Source organism: Xenopus laevis, chromosome 5L (genome assembly GCF_017654675.1).
Source record: "Xenopus laevis strain J_2021 chromosome 5L, Xenopus_laevis_v10.1, whole genome shotgun sequence".
NCBI lineage: Eukaryota > Metazoa > Chordata > Amphibia > Anura > Pipidae > Xenopus > Xenopus laevis.
This window is the reverse complement of record NC_054379.1, coordinates 82815664-82837394: the sequence shown is the minus strand read 5'-3', so window position 1 is coordinate 82837394 and position 21731 is coordinate 82815664. Positions and strand designations below refer to the sequence as shown.

General features: G+C 38.1%; 1 protein-coding gene across 1 annotated transcript in view; it reads left to right on the top strand.

Annotated features, from left to right (window-relative positions):
* Positions 1–422: 422 nt before the first annotated feature.
* crybg1.L (crystallin beta-gamma domain containing 1 L homeolog) overlaps positions 423–21731 on the top strand; it is a 141934-nt gene continuing 120625 nt past the window's right edge. The window contains exon 1 of the mRNA XM_018263346.2: positions 423–1137. Within this exon, the coding sequence (XP_018118835.1) occupies positions 818–1137 (320 nt within the window). The 5' untranslated portion in view covers positions 423–817. The remainder of the gene's footprint in view (positions 1138–21731) is intronic.

Here is a 21731-nt window from a genome sequence, read left to right as displayed (position 1 = left end):
AGCAACCAATCAGCAGGAATCATTTACTGGTCACCTGTTTAAAAGCAAATATCTTATTGGTTGCTATGGGATACTGCACTTGGGCAAACTTAGTGACTTTTATTATGGGGGTTAGAGTTTTCTTGGAAACATTTCACCACTCATCCGAGTGGCTTCTTCAGTTCAAGCTGCTACTAGTAGCTCTGTGTGTCTTCACCCTTAAGGCAGTCGGAAAGAGAAATTGAGCCTCTGCTATTGTGCAGTCCCTAGGTGTTTCTATAACTCTGAAATTAGCATGTCTACTCCCATGTGCAGGCTTCAGGGAATGGAGGTAACCTGAGCTTGACTGGAATGCCCCACCTCCTTGTGAGCAGCTGATCCCACACACTTTGTATATGCTGTTGTTGCTGCTGTTATCAGTACTGGGAACTGAGTTTAGAGCCTGGTGGCGGTGCACATACCTCTGTGGTGTCGGAAAACATATTATTCAGGAGCTGCATATTGTGTAGTGGAAGGAAAGTGTTTGTGTGTTTCAGAGACAGATCCAGGTATAGCTGCGGGCCAGTACACAATCGGAGATGTCACAGCATCTGCACTGTGTGGCATATTAGCTTCAGGATGGTAGAAGTCTTTCATCACTGACACCCTCCTCATGGAATTGTTTCCTAAGGTACCAGTATGCTAAAGGACATCCCTGTGGCATAAAAATGTAAGCTCAAAGTATTTTGGTAATGTTTGTACACACAAGTTTGTCGCCACCACATTTCTGCTCTCGATAGGGTCTCCTACAGTGCTTAACAGGATATCCATTGCTTTATTACTGGAACTAGCTGTCACTATGGAGAAGGGAAAGAAGAGCAGCAGCCTGCGCAAACTGGGGTGGTTTTTCTCTAAAAGTCGTTCTGGGGATGAATATAATGGGGTTACTATGGAGACATCGCAGGATAGCAGGAGACACTCAGAGGAGGATCTGGAAGAGACTACAGAGATGCCCTCAAGCGAGCTCTGCTCCCCTAAAGATTTGGAGGAACCATCCTCACCAGCAGGAACCAAGAAAAAATCATTTGGGAGCTGGAGACTGAAAATGAGCAAGAGGAAAACTTCGAATCATATATCTACATCTCCACCTTCTCCAGGCTTTGATGAGAAAGGCAGCAGGTAAAGTCCCTTTTTTCTTTTTCTTTACCATCAGTAGTCCCATCCCTGGTTCACCTGCTAGAAGAATTCCCTTATTACAGAACATGCCATTTAGACTGAGTTTATAATTATATATATTGTTTTAATTGTTATTTGTGCTGCTAGATGAAACTTCATTTTATTAACGGGGATCATGATTACTAACGCTAAACAACAGGGTGACCCATTTTTGGGCTCAGACACAAAAAAGGGCGCCATATGCGAAATACTGTACAGGTATGGGACATGTTATCCAGAATGATCGGGACCTGGGGTTTTTACAGATAACAGATCTTTCCTTAATTTGGATCTTCATACCTTAAGTCTACTAGAAAATCATATAAACATTAAATAAACCCAATAGGCTGGGTTTGCTTCCAATAAGGATTAATTATATCTTAGTTATGATCAAGTACAAGCTACTGTTTTATTAATATTATTATTAGAGATAAAAAAGGAAATCAATTTTAAAAACTTGGATTATTTGGATAAAATGGGAGTCTTTGGGAGATCACCTTTCCGTAATTTGGAGCTGTCCAGATAACATGTTTCTGGATAAAAGATCCCATACCTGTATAATATTCTATGAAAATTAATGTATTTCTCAGAGGGAGGAGAGATGAAGCAGGAGCACAGGACCTAGTTAAATGCTGACTTACAAATACCTGTTCACAGTACTTGGGGGTCAATTCATTCTTGCACTCCATAATTCCTGGTACCTGCAGGAGTAATAGAATAAGAAGTGGAGCTTTTATTTTTCTACTTTAAACAGTGGAGAAATAATAAAAGAAAACATAATTCTAAGCAACTTTGCAATATACATTCATTGCACATTTTCTATGGTTTTTAAGTTATTTGTATATGTATTGAAAGCAGTGTTTTTCTGCCCCTTTCTAGTCTCTGCCCTGGTGGCTCTTGCTTTTGAAACAAAGTAACATAAACCAACTTATTAACAGACCTGTCTTGCTGGAGGAGACTGGTTTTTGAAACATTGTTTAAAAAGTAACAAGTTGAGCAAATGCTGCTTTCTGTAGCAATTACATTTACAAATAACTTTTAAAGGGCACCTGTTGGGGAAAAATGTTATCCCCAACCAAAGGCGCGGGCTAATAGAGTCCACTTTCCGGTTAGGTATAACATTTTTACCTAACAGGTGCCCTTTAAAGCATTAACGATTTTTTTTATAGATTCATATTTGAAATTTGCTTATAATTGTGTTTTCTTTTATTGGGCAAAAAATCTTTTTTTGGGTTGATATGCCTTTTAAGTAGAGAATCAAATGAGCAAGTGGGAGGAACGGAATAAACACCAAGGTGGAGTCAGAAAGCAACAATGCATAAATACGATTCAGTTGAACCATTTTATCGGTACAGGTGAAGGATTAGTTATTCAGAAAGTACTGAAAAACAGGAAGAGTTCTGTGAAAAAGGTTTTAAGCTCCCCATAGACGCGATGATTCTTCTTGCCGAACGACCAATTTTAGGGAAGCCCGACCAATCCTTCGAAATTATCCCGCGGTTAGTGGGATTTGAACGATCGTACATCTTACAATTTTTCAGCCGACATCTGTCAGGAAATTGATCGGCCAGGTCAAAAAATCTTTGTCGGTCCCAGTGCAATCTATCTATGTTTGCAGGGCCAAGCAGGCAGCTCCCCTTTGTTTCCCTGGCAAATTGGTCTTTTTAGTTGATGGTAAATTCGTACGATTGTACGATCCTTCCGAGAAGATTGTGGTCTCACGATCAGGATCTGATCTTTTAAAAATCTCAACATCTATAACTGGTTCTACTATATCAATAGTATTCTTTACACCACTAACATATCTGATGTTGCAATTTCACAGCTGTCCTTAGTCCCCTTAGACTTTTCTCATCCTTTCCCCCCCCTCCTCCCCCTTTTTTTTTTTTTTCTTCTTTTCTTTCTTTCCCTTTCTTTATTGACCTTTACTTTTTCTATTCCCTGGTTACTTACTGTTGTGCCTTCATTACATCTTTGATGTTTCGGCTGCGTTCACTGGCCGTCCGAATATACACGTTCACCCCTCTATTATGTTCTATTCATACTCTATGGGGCCATGTCCCAATTTCTTTATGTTGACTACTGCAGCACGATGTGTTTGTACCGAGAGGGGTTCCATTGTGTAACTGATTAATACTTTCATTCCTCGGTTGTACTTTCATTGATGTAATTCAATACGAAATGTCATGTTCCGTATATGCTACTATTTTTCTGGAAATTTCCATAAATAAAGACATTTAAAAAAAAATCTCAACATCTATGGCCAGCTTTAGCTGCACAAACCTTACAATTCACTGCACTGGTGGTGCAAACGTCCCTCAACAACTTTGGCAAAAGTGTGCATCAACATTTCAGGGGTGTAACCCTACCTTCATCAGGACTATGGGAGGGTAGTGCCCCCAGAAACCTTGATGCACAGGTGGTCACAATACAGTAAATGGTGTAAGCTCCCCCACTGCATTATAGTTGAGTGTGTGCGGCTCCTTACAAATAAGACAGGAAGGCAATTTCTCCTGGAGTAAACATTTAATTATTTACATTTTTGGTAATAATAAACCAGTATATTCTTGCATTCTTGTAGCTAAGCTGCATAAGTCACTGGAAGCAATCCTCTTGGATTTATTTAACATATTTTTTAGCACACTGAAACATTCCAGATAATAGAACCTTTGCCTGTAGATATCTATATAAATACATAGTACAGTTACAGTAAAGATTAAGGGGCCCTTTACTTAGTTCGAGTGAAGGAATAGAATAAAAAAAACTTTTCGAATGTTTTTTTTGGCTACTTCGACCATCAAATTGACTACTTCGACCATCGAATTGGCTACTTCGACCATCGAATTGGCTACTTCGACCATCGAATTGGCTACTTCGACCATCGAATTGGCTACTTCGACCTTCGACTTCAACTTCGAATCGAACGTTTCGAACTAAAAATCGTTTGACTATTCGACCATTTTATAGTCGAAGTACTCTTTAAAAAAACTTCGACCCCCTACTTCGCAACCTAAAACCTACCGAGGTGCCATGTAAGTCTATGGGGAAGGTCCCCATAGGCTTTCTATCAATTTTTAGGTTAAATCCTTCGACTTCGATATTCGAAGGATTTACATTCGGCAGTCGAACATCGAGGGTTACGATATTCAACCCTATGTAAATCTGACCCTAAGTGATAAATAAACAATATGAAGGAGGCCCCTGTCCAACAATGCTTATAATTTAAGTGGGTGTGTAGCTCACAGGCACAAATAGCAGTATAGTGCTGCTGTTCACAGTGGTCAGAACTGGGTCAGATGTTATGAGTGTGCTCCAAGATGTAGTCTTACATTACTGGAACATTCCTAAGTAATACAATGTCATTATCACTAAATAGTTTTAGGAAAATGTTTTATATACTTTTTCTTTTAGCCCAAACTGAATGACATGCCAAACCCTCTCTGTGCAGGCCTCTTGCACTGGGCTCATTGTGCAGCAGTCACCCATAGGCTAATATACCTTTTACATTTGTACTCCAGCCTATCATAGTATCACACTAATCCCAGGCCAGTATAACTGACATGCATGAAAAAAAGTGTCTGGATGCCACAGAACTAGGATATTGGTGGACTTTGAAAGGGTCGAGTTCTGTTATGAAAAAAAAAAGAAACAGCCAGCCTTTTATATAGTAAAATTATATAGTTAATTTAGATTGTGAGCTCTGTCGAGCAGGGTCCGCTTTACCTCCTGTATTAATATTGTATGTCATCTGTATGGTCGATCTGTATACACCCATCTACAGTGCTGTAGAATATGTTGACACTTTATAAATATGTGCTAATAAAAATTATAGGAAGTGATAGGAATGTGTCAGGATTTCTCAAAATGATCCTTGTTTATCTGCACATTTGTATACATTAATATGGTATAAGTAGAAAACAACACAATGCTCAAGATAAATATTGCCACTATTTGTCTGATTTCTAAGGGTAATGCTACATACCTTTTTTGAGTGAAAGTCACAGTTCAGGAGTTACACAAGGGGCCCACCCACAAACCTTAGACCAGGGGCCCACCAAAAAAACTTAGACCAGGGGCTCACTCTCAGTATTATTATTCTTCCACTCCTCATTCAACCTGTATTCTCCTAGTTTGTTTTCTTTACATACTATAATCTATTATTCCATCTATATTCACCACCAGGGGTTTTTCTGGTATCCTGGTGGGCCAGTCGACAATGGCCATAGAAGTTAATAAGGGGTAATGTTGAACATTTTGCCTGTGTCTCCAGAGCTGTTTACATATGGTACACTGAAGCTCTACATCATGGGAAAACCCAGGCTACATCGTTTGTTGCATTTAGATATACCCTATAGAACACTGAAATCGATTGGTTGGATAGACAGGTTTTGTAGGCAGGGAGCAGATCTGAACTGGCAATCTGTGGATTCTGGCAAAGGTGGGGGCTGTGTACTTGAAATGCCAGGGCTGCAATTCTGAGCAATATTTCAGGAATAAAAAGAAGCCAGGCCCTCCTCTCAGTAGAGAAGATAGTTCCTGAAATGTCTGATCACATTTGGTCATACTATGTCTGAACATATTAAGAACCAACCATTCCACAAACAAAGAAATACTAAGTAACACAAATCAGCATTTAATGAGAAATCATGTATGCCAAGCTCATATAAGCATTAACAGGGAAACAATATGAAATCCTTCCTTTTGACACTATGCCACCTTGGTAGCCAGTCCTTCTGTTTGGTAAAGGCAGTGACACAAAGGTAAACAAAGGATCATTTGTAAGTAAAGGTGACTTTTTTATTAAATTATAAACCCCTACATTAGACTATGCTGTATATGTGTATATATCTATATATCTATATCTATATATCTATATATATATATATATATATATATATATATAGCTTTTAAAGCCTACTGACTTGCACAATCTGGCTCTCTTTTGCTTGTTCCTCGGAGCATAGTGGAAAAGGATCCTGTGGTAGGATTGCCAGGTAGTATGTCTGTAACCTAAGGGGCTGATTCACTATGGGTCGAATATCGAGGGTTAATTAACCCTCGATATTCGACTAGGAATTGAAATCCTTCGACTTCGCAGAAAATTATTCCTTCGATCGAACGATTAAATCCTTCGAATCAAGCGATTCAAGGGATTTTTATCCAACGATCGAAGGAATATCCTTCGATCAATAAAACTTAGGCAAGCCTATGGGGACCTTCCCTATAGGCTAACATTGACTTCGGTAGCTTTTATCTGCCAAACTAGGGGGTCGAAGTTTTTTTTAAAGAGACAGTACTTCGACTATCGAATGGTGGAATAGTCTAATGATTTTTGGTTTGAATCCTTCGATTCGAAGTCGTAGTCGAAGGTCGAAGTAGCCCATTCGATGGTCGTAGTAGCCAAAAAAACCTTCGAAATTCGAAGTTTTTCTACTTCGAATCCTTCACTCGAATTTAGTGAATCGGCCCCTAAGTGTCCAGTATTAAAGGCATGGTCTTTATAACATTTTAATTATCTATAAAACCTTTTTGTGATGTTACTTGGTAAGTGCATAGTGTTAATGTTAGATCGAGACATAACCCTGTACTAGAGGTACCCAAATATTGACTGCAGAAAAAAAACTTTTTTGCTGTTCTATGTATTCAAAACTCGAACTCACTGAATCGAGTTTTTTCCATTCGAGTTTTTTCTTCAATAAGAAACCATTCGAGTTGTGAGTACATTCAATTTATAAAAAACATTTAACCTTTGATAAATAACCCCCTAAAAGTCACTTGCACTTCATATTGAAAGGAACTGTGGACTACCCACTTTGCATTACTCTTTGAAACAGTTTTGTGGTAAAACCAGGAGGCTGAAGCATAAAAAATTCAAATTTATAGGGAAACAGTGTTAAAAATATTTCTTTCAGTTGCAGGAGTACTTGTGGACATTTTGGTGACTTTTTAGAATTTTCATTAAAGGAGAAATTTAAATTAGGCAGCCCCTGCCTGGAGAAAATAAAAGAGAAGCTATAATAAGCTATAATGCCTGACATTTGCTCCCCCCCCCGTGTGATTGTGATGTTCATTCTCCTTAATTGAATCAAACATGTTGTTGTATTTATTCTGAGAAATAATATAAAATAAATGATGTTCCTACTTATTAAGAAAATGACAAAATATTGAATTAATAGTATTGTATAAACAGTGCTCAAGTTTGTAGTCAGTTACATGTGATGCTTAATAATGACACTAAAGTCACAGGACTCATTATAACATATACAATGCACAAGACCATACCATACCTCCCAACATTTCAAAATTGCAAATGTGGACCAAACGTTTTGACCACACCCCTACATGCCATGTACATTTTACAAAATTTGACAGGTTATGGAGTGTGAACACATTTCTGGCAGGTTTAGGGTCAGGTTTTATGTGTTATTACAGTTTTGCTAATGAAGGTGATTTGCCCTTTAAGCTGTTAGTCTCAGTTCTCCCAAGAGACTTGCTTATCGTAAATAGTTACAATTGCATCTTTGCTTATCTTAGATAGTTACAAGTGCTGAGTATTCTGGGCTCTCTGCCAAAAAGCCTCATTTAATTAAGTTTCAGAAAATGTGTATATTTTTCTGGTGTCAGTGCATGAGATAAAAGAGAAACTTTGGACATTTCAGTAAGAAACTGGGACTGAGATGTCAAAATCAGAAACTGTTCTGCGAAAAAACTTGACAGTTGGAAGGTATGCATAAACTGGAACAAAGGCATTAGTTCAGCATAAATAAGAAATACAATGCAGGTTTAGGATTTGTTGTTTTTTTATGTACTAGATCAACATACCTTATGTCTGCTAAGATATGTAAACATAAAATAAAACCAGTGGGATTGTTATGCCACCAATATGTATTCATGCAGCTTAGTTAGGATCAAGTACAAGGTACTGTTTATTTTTACAGAGGGAATCATTTTTAAAAATGAATAATTTAAGAATTATTTGCATAAAAGGGAGGGAGATGGCCTTCCTGTGATTCAGAGCTCTCTGGATAACAGTTTTAGATGACAAGATGAAGATTAAACGTAAACCAACTATAACAAATGTCATATAAGTAGCTTTCATTTGCAAAATGTCACGTGAGATATGAGCAGCTTTGCAGCTGGAACCTGAATGGTATGTTGAACCAAGGGTTCACTTGCAAAAGAATTCTGTATGAGCTTCAACACGTTTATATTGTACACAACAGTGTTGTTGAAAAAGGCAGTTCTTTGTAAGTCAAAGTGGTTTTCCAGTTTTTAGAGTTTAGTGTAGGTACTGAGCTCAACTATTTCTGGAGCACTTTAAGGTACTGGTACAACAAGGTACACATACAGACATGTGAACAGAATGAGAATCCATATAATCTCTAGACTTTATATCATGTGACTATAGACACTTTTTCCACCTATAATTTAACTAATATGCATATGCATATTAGGATTTTGACTCACTTCAACTTTCAGCAAAATGCTTCAAAGAAGATTATATATTCTAACAATCCCGGAAAGAGTGGTTTTGGTGCATCACTATTTTTATTACATATGGGGTTTGTTTTACCTTTTGACCTGACAATATAATCCCATGCGATGGGATTTTTGCAATACTATTATATTATTATTAATAATAACATGTATTTATAAAATGCTGGCTTATTCTATTATTCTCTAATAGATCTAAAGTGGCCATTGCTTGTGAAAATTCGCCAGAAATCTAAAGCACATCGCACTTACTAACCATCCAATAGTAAAGGAGTAGCCAATGTATTATAAAATTAAAAAGACTATATTAGAACTAACGCGTTTTGAGCCTAAAGTGGGCACTTAAGCGTACTGTATTGAAAACATTTTTGCCTATTGTTCTAATTAGGAAATATCTGTGTTTTTTGATATTTTGTGAGCTAAAAATATACAAACAGGGAAACGGAGCCTTCTCCATGTTTGGCCCTTTCAAGGTAGATAATAAGATTACCAGTGCAAGACACTCTCCAAGCATTATGGACTCCTGCTAACAAAACAGTCACAACAAAAGGAGAAGGAAGAGGGTTGTATACAGACATCTAATAGATCTAATTATCTACCTTGCAAGGACCAAACATAGAGTAGTTTCAGTTCCCTTGTTTGCTCAGTTCAGCACAAGCTCTACTAATTGATTTCATGTTAAACAATGAGGGTATACTGCCCCTTTAACTTTGCTTTATGGTTCCTTGTGTTTATATGGGTTGTAAGTGTAGGGACCCATAGGGTTAATGTGCCCCTATTGCTTTAAATCCCTACACTTCCTGATTTCCCTATTTGCTGGGATGCCCATGTAGCTAGTTGTAATTTACATATCAGAGTTATTGGCCGGGAGGTGCCAACAGTGAAGGGACCACAGTGTATAGGGTGTCAGGCTTTAGGTTCTCCTCCCTGAACACTCCACTGGGTGGGATTCAGACCACATGTGAGGTATTTGTGCCTGGTGGTATGCTGTACTCCCTTGATTACATACTCAGGGGATCATATACAGTTGGCTCTGATGTACCGTCCTAGCCTGTGAATATATTCTGCAAATGCTTGCATGCACTGTAAGTCACCCTGTGGATCGTCTGTCTCTGACAAATAAAATATTCTGTTCTGTTTGATTTGCAAGAACCTCCTGGTGCCCTCTTCTTTATTCAGTTATGCACAGTAGCCTGTGGGAGTTTTAATTGCACCAAGCCACATTTCTGTTTCTTCCACTTTGTGAAGGCTGAGCCTTAAGTGTTAGAGTCAAATGTAACCCATGCTCTAGTATACTAGCTGGTTGTTAACCCCGTTGGCCTGTATAGCCCAAAATCGTATAGCCATATTCTGCTACTGCATTTAGTGTAGCAATGATTTTTTAGTGTGTTGCTCTACAGGAGTCCTATGTCTCCACTACCAGGGAGAGCAGGTACACTATGATTTGATTTGCCTCCACCCAGGGTCAGACTGGGCTGTGGTACCCCTCACTCTGAACTTCCCTGATCCGTAATCATACACACAGAGGAAAGGTTGAGGGATTTATTTGCAGGACCCTGTACATTTAAATAACCAGGATACAAACAGCCTGCCAGCCAGGATCAAATTCATAGAAAAATGCAGATGGTGATCTCTGAGCTGCTATGTGGAATTAATACTTATGTGGCAGTTTCTTGAGGACTCCTTTTGGCTTTCTGTGCCCTGAAAAAAGCAAGTTTTGCTTTTCAGAGTCCTGACAGGGCCCCTTCCCTTATGCATCCTTAATAGAGTGCGATTATGCCACTGGGGTTCCCTACTGACTTTTCACACACAGTGATATCTGGGAAATTGCAGCACCTTGCTTTCCCTCTGCTGCTTCTCTCTCCCAGCACTTCCTCTGCTGCTTCTCTCTCCCAGCACTTCCTCTGCAGCACTTCCTTTCTGTCAGCTCACAGGGGTGAAGATTTCTCCGATCCTCGCACAAAACACACAGAGGAGAGACAAGTATACAAAGCTCCCCTACATAAGATTTAACACAGTGTGCATATACTTAAAAGAAAAGCATTAATGCAGAGATTCGTAGCTTTGTGAATGTACCTCAATATGCATATCAGTTCCCTTTTATACTGCTGCTTAACCTCCAACCAATTAAGAGATTTTTTTAGCATACTCATTACTGGAGCTTTGTTACTGTCACTTTTGCTGGGACAGATCATGGTGACAGAATGCTAACAAGAAGCCACTTGCTGTAATCCACCACAATTCCCACCCCTACTCCCCTTGCACTATGCACACTATACATACACTATAGCGCACTGCAGTGAGTACTGTATTTGAGTTCTTTTTTCACTAAAAATTTATAAAAATATATAATGCATTTCATGTAGCAGCAGTGGCTCTATTAAATAGTGTTTAGGAGTTTTTAACATATTAATCGTACAAATATTTTGCCTGCAGCAAAATGAAAACTGAAATTGCAATAGTCTTATTGAATGCACCTGTATTTTACGTTTACTACAGATTATATTTCCTAAGGGAAATACTATTTATGGGAAGGTATGTAATATTTCATGTATAGTACAATCAGACCTTTAGGGCAATGACAAATCTTGTTTTATCTCCCAGAAATACTGCTAATCACTGCTGCTAAAACACTCAAACTCTATAAATGCTCAAAACTGCCTTTATACACATTTTTGTGTACGATCAAGGATTTATAATATTAACAAACGAAGGATCAGCACTCTCTGTAATTTGTGAAATTATGCTCTTTTATTGATACATATATATATATATATATACTGTATATATATATATATATATATATATATATATAGGAAGAAAAAGCCAGCACAACTCGTATAAAGGTGTTTGTTGCCTGGGTGCTAACAGCAAGACAATAGTGGATATCGGAAGAGAGGCGAGCACACACAGGTCTTAGCAGAAAAACAAAAAGTGTTTATTAATATATATATAATAAATAAACACTTTTTGTTTTTCTGCTAAGACCTGTGTGTGCTCGCCTCTCTTCCGATATATATATATATATATATATATATATATATATATATATATATATATATATATATATATATATGCACAACTCCAGTTAACAATAATATAATGTGAGTCAAAACCAAAGGATTGGGAGAAGCAGAGTGCCAATTCACAGGAATTGACTCATTCAGCAACTACACATCCAGTGCCAAAATGTTAAAGAATTTGCACACTCCCAAGTTATATTTATGACATTTATGACATTTATGATATATATATAATGTCCATATAGGTGAACGCACTCTTACCGGATTCAATGAAAGTGGGTGTGCTGATCAAAGGATTAATGATACATTATGACAAATGGATCCGCACTCCAAGGTTTTTCATGAAAAAAGTGTTGTGTTTTATTCACAAATGCATATCCAACGTTTCGGTCCCCATTGGGACCTTTCTCAAGGATGAAGAAACATGTGTCAGGTTTTCCTGAACCCTAATGTTCACACAAGATTAAAGGGCCCCTATTTATGTTATTACAGCTAGCAAAATATTGCTAGCAATTAGTGACAGTTGTGTTCTCTGAGGGTGCTGTATGTTTCCCTAAGGTCAGTAGAATGTGAGCAGCTTTAAAATGGGGAAGAGAAAACTCCCTCACAGGGATTGTGCTCAAACTGGTAATGATAATGTTGTTTTGTATTTTATGCAGAAAAACCTGTCTTCCCATGGTGAAATTACTAGGATGCCTACTTTCTTTAAATATACATTTTATGGAGCTATCTGTTATGTAAAATGTTCTTTGCTTGTAGGCAGAAACAGACATAAATTATGGCACTATTGTTTGTGTGGTTGATACATGACATTCACTTTCAGAACTGTGCATTCAAGGAACAAGTAAAGTGTTCTAGTGCAAAATGTGAACATTTAAAAATATTGGTAAAAGCATAGCTTTAATACTTGGGGCCGTTTGAGTTGTACAGAACGTTTTGACCTTGCAAATCTATGTTACTTTTTATGCCCTGTAAGTGCTTTCTTGTACTGCCAGATGTGGGTGTGAAATCATAAAACTTGACTCCCGGTTCATCAGATCTAATGAGGGAGGAGATTCTCTATCCTAGTAATTTTATATGTGGTGATTTTATATGCCTCTAGCTGTTCTTAGGGAAATGTTGGGAGTTGTTGGGTATTATTTTCATCATAATCACTGGGAATGTGCTAATTGCAACTATATGTTGCAGGAGATTTACATTGTATTATGAAGTGATCTGCCATAGATCTTAATGTTTTGTCTTCTTGAGTTTTCTAAAGTAAAGTTGTAAAGAACAAATACCATCAGATTGCTATGTACCCCAGGACGTATCTCACAAATCAAGATTATTGGCTATTTCATGCTTTATGAGATGTTTCTAAACAGCTACGGGTATCAACTACAAATCTCCTTGTGAAATATAGGACCACATTCTTCTAATTCCAGGTGGAGGCAGAGTAACAATGCTTTGATCCTTTTGCATAGTGCAATACAAATTTAAAACAATTACTTATATATTACAATTAATTTTATATTGTTATATATTGTTATTGAAAGCATTGGTAGAACCTATCCTTTTTTTTAAACGTTTAATTAATTCCAGTACATACAGTATACACAGCAATAACATTTCACTCTAATACAGGAAAGAGACTGCACTGGAGAATTTTCTTATTCTACCCCTTGGGAAAACAGTTAATAAGGGGGAGAAAGTTAGATAGAAGAAGAGCAGAAAGGAGTAGGTAGAACCTATCATAAATAAATGTTCTTTTTATCTGACCTTTATTAAACACAGCTTCATAATCACATGAATGTGACATACTAAGGCATTTTCAGGAATGTAAATTTATGATGGCTTTCTTACTTATATTCATAACAAGTATGTGAAACATTTCCCTTTACTTGTCTAATTTGGAAAGTGGGTACCAAAGAAGGGCTTAAGTCAATGAGGGATATCTAGAATTTTTGTATAAGTTGTATAAAGTCGTATAAAAAATTATGTTCTTCCTACTTTAAAATATGAGGATATCAAAATACACCTTGAACTTCCATGACCTATATATATATATATATATACACTTGGCCTGCAGTTTCCTGCCTTTATATGACAATGGAACTTCTCTGTAACTTCTATATTCCATTAACTTTTTATAATAGGGGTTCTTAAATCCCTATATTTATTTTTGAAACAGGTCCTTTATATATATATATATATATATATATATATATATATATATATATATATATATATATATATATATATATATTACACAACATTATTTACATCATTTAAAGTTTAGGTTGTTTTTGTTCAGTGTAAAGCCGTTTTATATATTCTATAAGGACGCTTCACTAGCCGTATTAGTATTTTTGGTAGTGTCGTTATAGAGGTAGCAGACCAAAGGGCCTGCTTCATCCATGGTTACGCCACTGGTAACGTGTGTAAATTTCTGGTTGGTTGCTATAAAAATATTGCACTGGCAAATTTCTCTGAAAATGAGGAACAGTTCATTTTAATATCTGTACACTGATACTTTTTTCTTTAGCTTGCCAATGTTCCAAAACTACATGTGCATATCCGGATGTATTTGGCATACGAAACTGACATTCTCAGCAATCTATTAACTTGGGTTTGTCACAACATGCATTACGGGTCAATTAATTGGGCGTAGGAAACATAAATTTGGAATTAATAAATTGTTCATTGACAAGTAGAAACACTATACCTAAGTAACATGCAGGTGTTCTGATCTGCTGTCTTGTTCTTTTGTTGGGCCTTACATTTCTACAGAAACATGCTTCTAACATAAACGGCAGTTATGAAATATGGTTGGTTCATATATTAACAGCAGTTAAAAAACAAAAAAAAATTATCTTTTTAATGTTGCGTGCCAGAGAGGTGGAGAAGCTGTGTAATTTTTCTCCTAATATATTAAAATATGACATGGTGTATACAATTAAAAATCCTTTAATATCAAGATGGTTCATGTATCACTCATGCTTTGACAAATGTCAGACTCAGAATCAGGGTTTTTATACAATGTCTGCTTCCCAATGGGTGTTTTGGATTTAACCAGTGGTCCCTTACACTTAACTTGCTTCTTAAATGGAGCAGTATACAAGATTCTTCATATGGGCACTGCTAGAACAGTAATATTGGCTTTATGCCGCAGAGGAATAGTGCAAGTGTACACACCAATAATACAGTGTACAGCACCATAATTGTAACGTAATACAGGTATAGGATCCCGATATCCAGCTCCGAATTACGGAATGAGAGTCTCCCATAGACTCCATTTTGTTATGTTTTGGGTAGCCTAGGATGAGTAGAGTATAACAGTGCTTTATTAGCAGGCTCATGCAGGCATTACACAACAGTAACTTTCACTTTTATGCTACCAGGAAGTATGCACAGTATAAGTATGAGCACAGTGACATCTACAGACCTTTTGCATGAACACCACATATTCCCCCTATAGTAGGAAAGCATTTGGACAACTATAATAGCAGCAACAATTAAACAGTATGCATTTTAAAACAATATCATACATTCTTCACATCACAAAGTCCTTGATCCATGCAGGTAGTTTTCTGATTCTCTCAGTACGCCTTATAGGTTCTCTTTCTTCAGGCCTATTAAAGTTGACATCAGGAGAAGGAAAATGTCCTTCATCAAATGGAGCTTCTCCAAAGTCATATCTAACAGGAGCAAGACGACTTGCATTCCATATGCATCCATCAGACAGTTCATATGTGTATGGTCCTCGCTGGTGTCTCACTTCAAGTGGTGTAGTAAATTTAGATTGTCCTTGTTTCAGTATTCCTGGTTTCTTAATTCTGACTAAAGATCCAGGCTGAAAGTGTACTTCTCTGGCACCACATTTTCTGTCAGTATAAGTCTTGCATTTGGCTTGTTGACGTTTCACAATGTCAGCAGTAGATGATTTTGTAGGCACAGTATTTTGTGGAAGTTTAATGTCTGCAACATGTAACTTAGTGCGCATCTGTCTGCCATGTAATAATTCAGCTGGAGATGATTGAGTTGTTGCATGGTACATTGCTCTGTAGTTATGTAGGAACTCTGTTGTAAATACTTTCCAAGATTTCCCAGTAAGATTTGCTGTCTGTAGTGCTTCTTTCTGACTTCTGTTGAATCGCTCGATTTCTCCATTTGCTTGTGGGTAATACACTGAACATTTCCTATGCACAATATTTCTCTCTCTAAGAAAGAATTCAAACTCAGATGAGACAAACTGTGGTCGGTTGTCTGATATTAACTCCTTTGGATTACCTTCTCTGCTGAAGACTGTAGACAGAAATGTTATTACTGTAGCTGATGTTATATCAGAAACAAATGCAATTTCTGTCCATTTACTGTAATAGTCTATCAAGGTTATAGCAAATCTGCAGTCTATAGGAGCATCTGTAAAAGGACCGACAATATCAATAGCAAGTTTTTCCCATGCTGAATCAGGGAATGGTACTAGTTTTACATCTGGTCTCAAATTAACTTTGTGTACAAAGTTCTTTGCACAACCCAGTGAAGTGTTGCTTTGTGGTGACATTTTAGACACTAGCTGTGTGGCAGGCACTGATGCTGTAGTAATGAGTATGTGTATAGAAAACGGATCCGCACACACACTTTGATTAATGCAGTCAGGGAGTATCCCCCTTTATTTAGCCATCAAACACCAGGCTATCCTGATGAAGGGTGGGTGTTTCCCCCCCCCCGAAACGTTGATGTTTGTGGCTAAATAAAAGGGGATACTCCCTGACTGCATTAATCAGAGTGTGTGCGGATCCGTTTTATATATACATACTGTACGTTGCTAAGGAACCCGGCCGGGTCAACGGAAGAGACGCACCATCAGTTGCAGGATTGGTGAACTACAGGTGTGCGGTAGGAAAAATTACATTGCTGTAGTAATGAGACCATCAACTAATTGTATGTTTAATGCAGCAAAGAGATCCCTGCCAAGTATAGCAGTACCCTTATTCACAATGTAAAGGTCACATTTTGCAGTATTTGATTCGAATTGTACAGTCACTGGCAAGCAACCAAGCACAGGGATTGGATCCTTTAAGTAACTGACCAGTTTCAGGGCAGGTGCAACAAGCGGATCTGTTGCAAAGTATTTCAAGAAAATATCCTTTGGTAGTATAGAAACAGCTGAACCTGTATCAAGCATCAGGTTAATGGAGTGTCCCTTGTCAGCAGAAGCAGTACTGACACTGACAGTGCATATAAACTTGTCTGGAATAAATGTACCAGCTTTATCCACACTTAATACTGTGACATTTGTAGTAGTGACTTCATGAACATCTTTAGCAGAACTACGACAGATCTTGGCAAAATGTCCTACCTTTGTGCATTTTCGGCACCGTTTAGCTTTTGCAGCACATGTAACATGATTTGCAATGTGTTGTGTTGAACCACAGCGAAAGCAGTATTTTTTATTTGTATTTGCTGCACGGTTTTGCAATGTAGGTGAATCCCTTTCCTTAGCACTGTATTTTGCCTGTGACTGTGCATTATTAGGCCACAGTGTTGAATTCACAATCTGCACATTCCCAGCAGTTCCCTGACTGAGAGTTTTAGCCTCTGCCACTGCTGTTTCAATTTGGCTAGCAACTGTAATAGCCTTTGCAAGGGTTAAATCCTGCTCTAGGCGCAGTCTCTCTCTAATGCAAGGTGAGTTTGTTTTTTCCACTATTTGGTCTCTTAGCATTTCATCTTTTAGATTCCCAAACTCACAGGTAACAACCAGCTCTCTCAAAGCTGCTACAAATTGTTCTATGGATTCACCATTACATTGTCCACGTTGGCGGAATTTATATCTTTCAGCAACCACATTTACTCTTGGCATGGAAAAGTTCTTTATAGCAGTAAATGCAGTTTTATAAGTCTCATCAGGTCATGGTAATGTATAGAATATACGCTGTCCCTCTGCTCCCAGGCAGTGAATAAGTAAAGCACACATTCTAGCAGCAGAAATCTCCCCTTGGTCAGCAGCAATAATGTAATTTTCAAACATACGGATCCAAGCAGTAAAAGGTATGGTAGTCTCACCAGGGTTTGGAAGAAAAGCTGCAGGCTGCTGCAGAGGTAGAAGAGCCATCTCGTCATCAATTTGTTGTGTTTTGGGTAGAATATAAACAATTTTTTTTAAATGATTTCCTTTTTCTCTGTAATAATAAAACAGTAGCTTGTACTTGATCCCAACTAAGAAATAATTAATCCTTATTGGAAGCAAAACCAGCCTATTGGGTTTATTTAATGTTTAAATGATTTTCTAATAGACATAAGGCACGAAGACCCAATTACGGAAAGATCCGTTATCCCGATAACCCCAGGTCCCGAGCATTCTGGATAACAGGTCCCATACCTGTATACAGGTATGGGATCCATTATCTGGATCCATTATTTAGAAAGCCCAAAACTTCAGACCATCACCCATAGTGAATAATCGAATAATTCACATTTTTAAAAATTATTTCCTTTTTCTCTGTAATATTAAAACAGTACTTTGTACTTGATACTAAGAAATCATTTATCCTTGGCAAAATCCTATTGGCTTTAATTAATATTTAAATTGGTTTTTTTAGCATACTTAAGGTATACAGATCCAAATTCCAATTATGGAAAGGCCCCTTATACAGAAAACCCCAGGTCCGGAGTATTCTGGATAACACGTCCCATACCTGTACAGGTAAAGTATCTATTATCCAGAATGATTGGAACTTAAAGTTTTTCAAATAAAGGATCTTTCCATAATTAAAGTATGCTAAAAATAATTTAAACATGAAATAAACACAATAAGATTATTTTGCTCCAAATTACGGGATGGCCAACTCCCATAGACTCCATTATAATCAAATAATTCAAATTTGTATACCGGTAAGTTATTTTCTTTTTCTCTGTTATACTAAAACAGTACCTTGAACTTGATCCCAACTAAGATATAATTAATCCTTACTGAATGCAAAACAAGCCTTTTGGGTTTATTTAATGTTTAAATGAATTTTAAGTAGAATTAATGTATGAGGATCCAAATTATGGAAAGATCCCTTATCCTTATTTGATCAAAATTGTCTATGGGAGATGTTCGATTATTAGTGGTTTCCATCTGATTGGAATGGAGACTTGGTTTATTAGGTGTGACAGTTTATATAAGCTGTAGGTTATTGGCCTGCCTATAAATTCATGAGTCAAAACAACAAAGGGACAGTTATGTCATTAAGCATGGAAATGACTGGGGATTTACAGAGTAAAAGAGATGGGAAAGAGGGGAAGAAAGGGGTGGATCAGAGGTGGAGAGTTATAAATTTACCAGCAAATTTACCAGTATTACAAATTTATATTGCTGGTAAATTTGTAATACCAAACCTGAGTTTTGCTGGTATTTTATCGACTATGCCAGTGAGACCCTTTTGAGAAAATATGGAGTACACCGCTGGATTGGGGGTAGGGTTGCCACCTTTTAAAAAAATCTTCACCGGCAGGTGGAGGGGGCGGGGTTAAAAGGGCGGGTTGTGACGCTAAAGGGGGCGGGTTGTGACGCTAAAGGGGGCAGGCCATGATGCGCTATTGGCTGGGCGGGTCCTGAAGTCAAAGGGGGCAGAGCCAATGCACGCGTTTGGCAAGAAGCCCAGGAAAAAAGGTTAGTTTTGAGCAGGCTGGGTTTTTTTTAGGTGTATTACAAATTTACCAGCAGCTACATTGCCGGTAAATTTGTAATACCGGCCCCGGCCTTGGCTGGTGTTTTACCAGCTAGGCCGGTAAAATACCGGCCGGGTGGCAACACTAATTGGGGGGAGGGCCAATAACATTCCAAGGGGCAAATTCCCTAACCGGCGAAGATTCGCCAGCAATGGCTTCGCAGCCATGGCAACACTTTGGCAGGCATAAATTTGCTAGGACAATGCTAATTCACTAAAGTGTGAAGTTGCATCAAGGGCGCGGAACGATGGCGAATTTTCGCTAGTGTTAGTTCGGCAATCAAAGTGAAGATGCTCTAGCATTGGCTAATTTGCATATGGCGGGAAATGATAAAGTTACATGTTGCAACAAATACATTACATTACACAAGTCCAGGGAACATTAATAAAAAAAATAGAGTTGTTATAATGCTACATGAGCCCACTGTATAGTTTATGTTCCATATGTTAGAAAATGTATGGGGGAAATCGGTTACCCAAAAAAATTTCTACAGACCTTTGCAGGCTATCACTCTGAAAAAAGGAAAAGATGCCAATAAGTTTTGCACTGAAAGTTGAGGAAGTCCTATACACTCCATTGCACTTCGCCTGCAAACCTTCCAACATTTTGGAAGTAAAAAGAGGGACAAAAAAAATTTTCCCGCACGTAGCGCAGCAATTTTTTTGACCACACCCCTTTATGTGGTCACACCCCCTAGATACCATGTTTGTTTTACAAAATTTGGCAGGTTATGAAAGTTTGAAAATATTTCTCCTTCTCTAAACTGTGTTTTTGTGTCTCAAAATTGTTACAAAGTATCTTATATGCACCTGTTAGCTGTTCTGGGCTCTCTGCTAAAAGCCAATTAAGTGAGAAACTTTGTTTCTTTTTCTGGCTGTTCAGTGCATAGAAAAGAGGGACTTTCCAGTACAAATGAGGGACTGCAGGTTGAGCTGTCAAAAGAGGGACTGTCCCTCCGAAAAAGGGACAGTTGGGAGGTATGCGCCTGGTCTGAGCTGGCGAAGGCAAGTCTGGTGAATGAGGTAACGTTCAGTAAAATCCGCATCTTGTCGATTTTGTGGAGTTTTGTCCATTAGCCAGAGCGAAAATTCGGCTGGCGTTAGAGTGCGCAGCTAGCGAAGTGAGGCCTGAGTCCATTAGGAAATTGGCGAAGTCCCTGCGGGCGGTAACGCTAGCGAATTAACGCTACCATTAGCTACTCCACCCTTTAGGGAATCAATGTCGGACTGGGGTGCCTGGGGCCCACCAGGAAACCTCATTTCAAGGGCCCAATCCACAAACCACCCACATATCAAAATTAAAATGTTTATTTTTTTAAAAAACAGGAATGGCGGTAACATACACTTGCTGGTTCAGGAATGAAATTTTATATGGTAGAGTGAATTATTTGCAGTGTAAACAGTGTCATTTAGAAATAAAAACTGCTTCATAAAAGTCATGACAGAATCCCATACAAAGTTACTTTTAATATGACCCAGAGAGTGATATTCTAAGACAATTTGCAATTGGTGTTGATTTTTTATTATTTGTATTTTTTAATTACTTAGCATTTTGTTCAACTCTCCAGTTTGGAATTTGGTGTCAGAAGAAGGCAAATCATTCAAAAACTATACAAAATTAAAAAATTAAGACCAATTGAAATATTGCTAAGAATTTGTGTATAACATAATACAATTTAACTTAAAGGTGTACTACCCCTTGCAGCTTTTTGTCTGTTCATCCCCACCCTAGTAACAGTGACACAAAGACATTTATAGAATTCTTTAAATGTTTTTTTATTTTTGTCTGGTTAGTAGTGGCCAGGACCTGTGCCACCTTCTGTGAAGCTCCAGCAAGGGGTTAACAAGAGGCTTTAGAATCAGTGCAGCTGGTAGGTAGGCATGATGTGCAAGTTGTTGGGACAGGGAGTTGTGCCACTGCTAAGGCAGCTCTGCTGCAGCTGAACACTGTTTTGATGTGCTGGTGCTGCTGAAATTATGTGAAGACCACACTCTCTATAGGCAATGGATCCGGTCAGTACCAGGAAGAAACAAATCCAAAATGCGCTCTACCATAGCTTCAGGCAGTCAAGATCCTAAAAGAATGCACATGCGTGGACAAATGTACGTTGGCTGCACTGCTTCCCTGCCTGCCTCCCTTAATGTAATATACAATTTACATGCAGGCGTGCACATAGCCGGGTCACGTGGTATACAGCCAGATCAGCACGCACGGCTCCAACTAGAGGTCATACTGGCAGCAAGCAGCAACTATGGGCGGAAGCAAATTGCCGGCCCACACTGCCCACATCACCCGGTCCGGACTGCACGTATTTTATTATTTATAATTTTATGAAGCCATTGC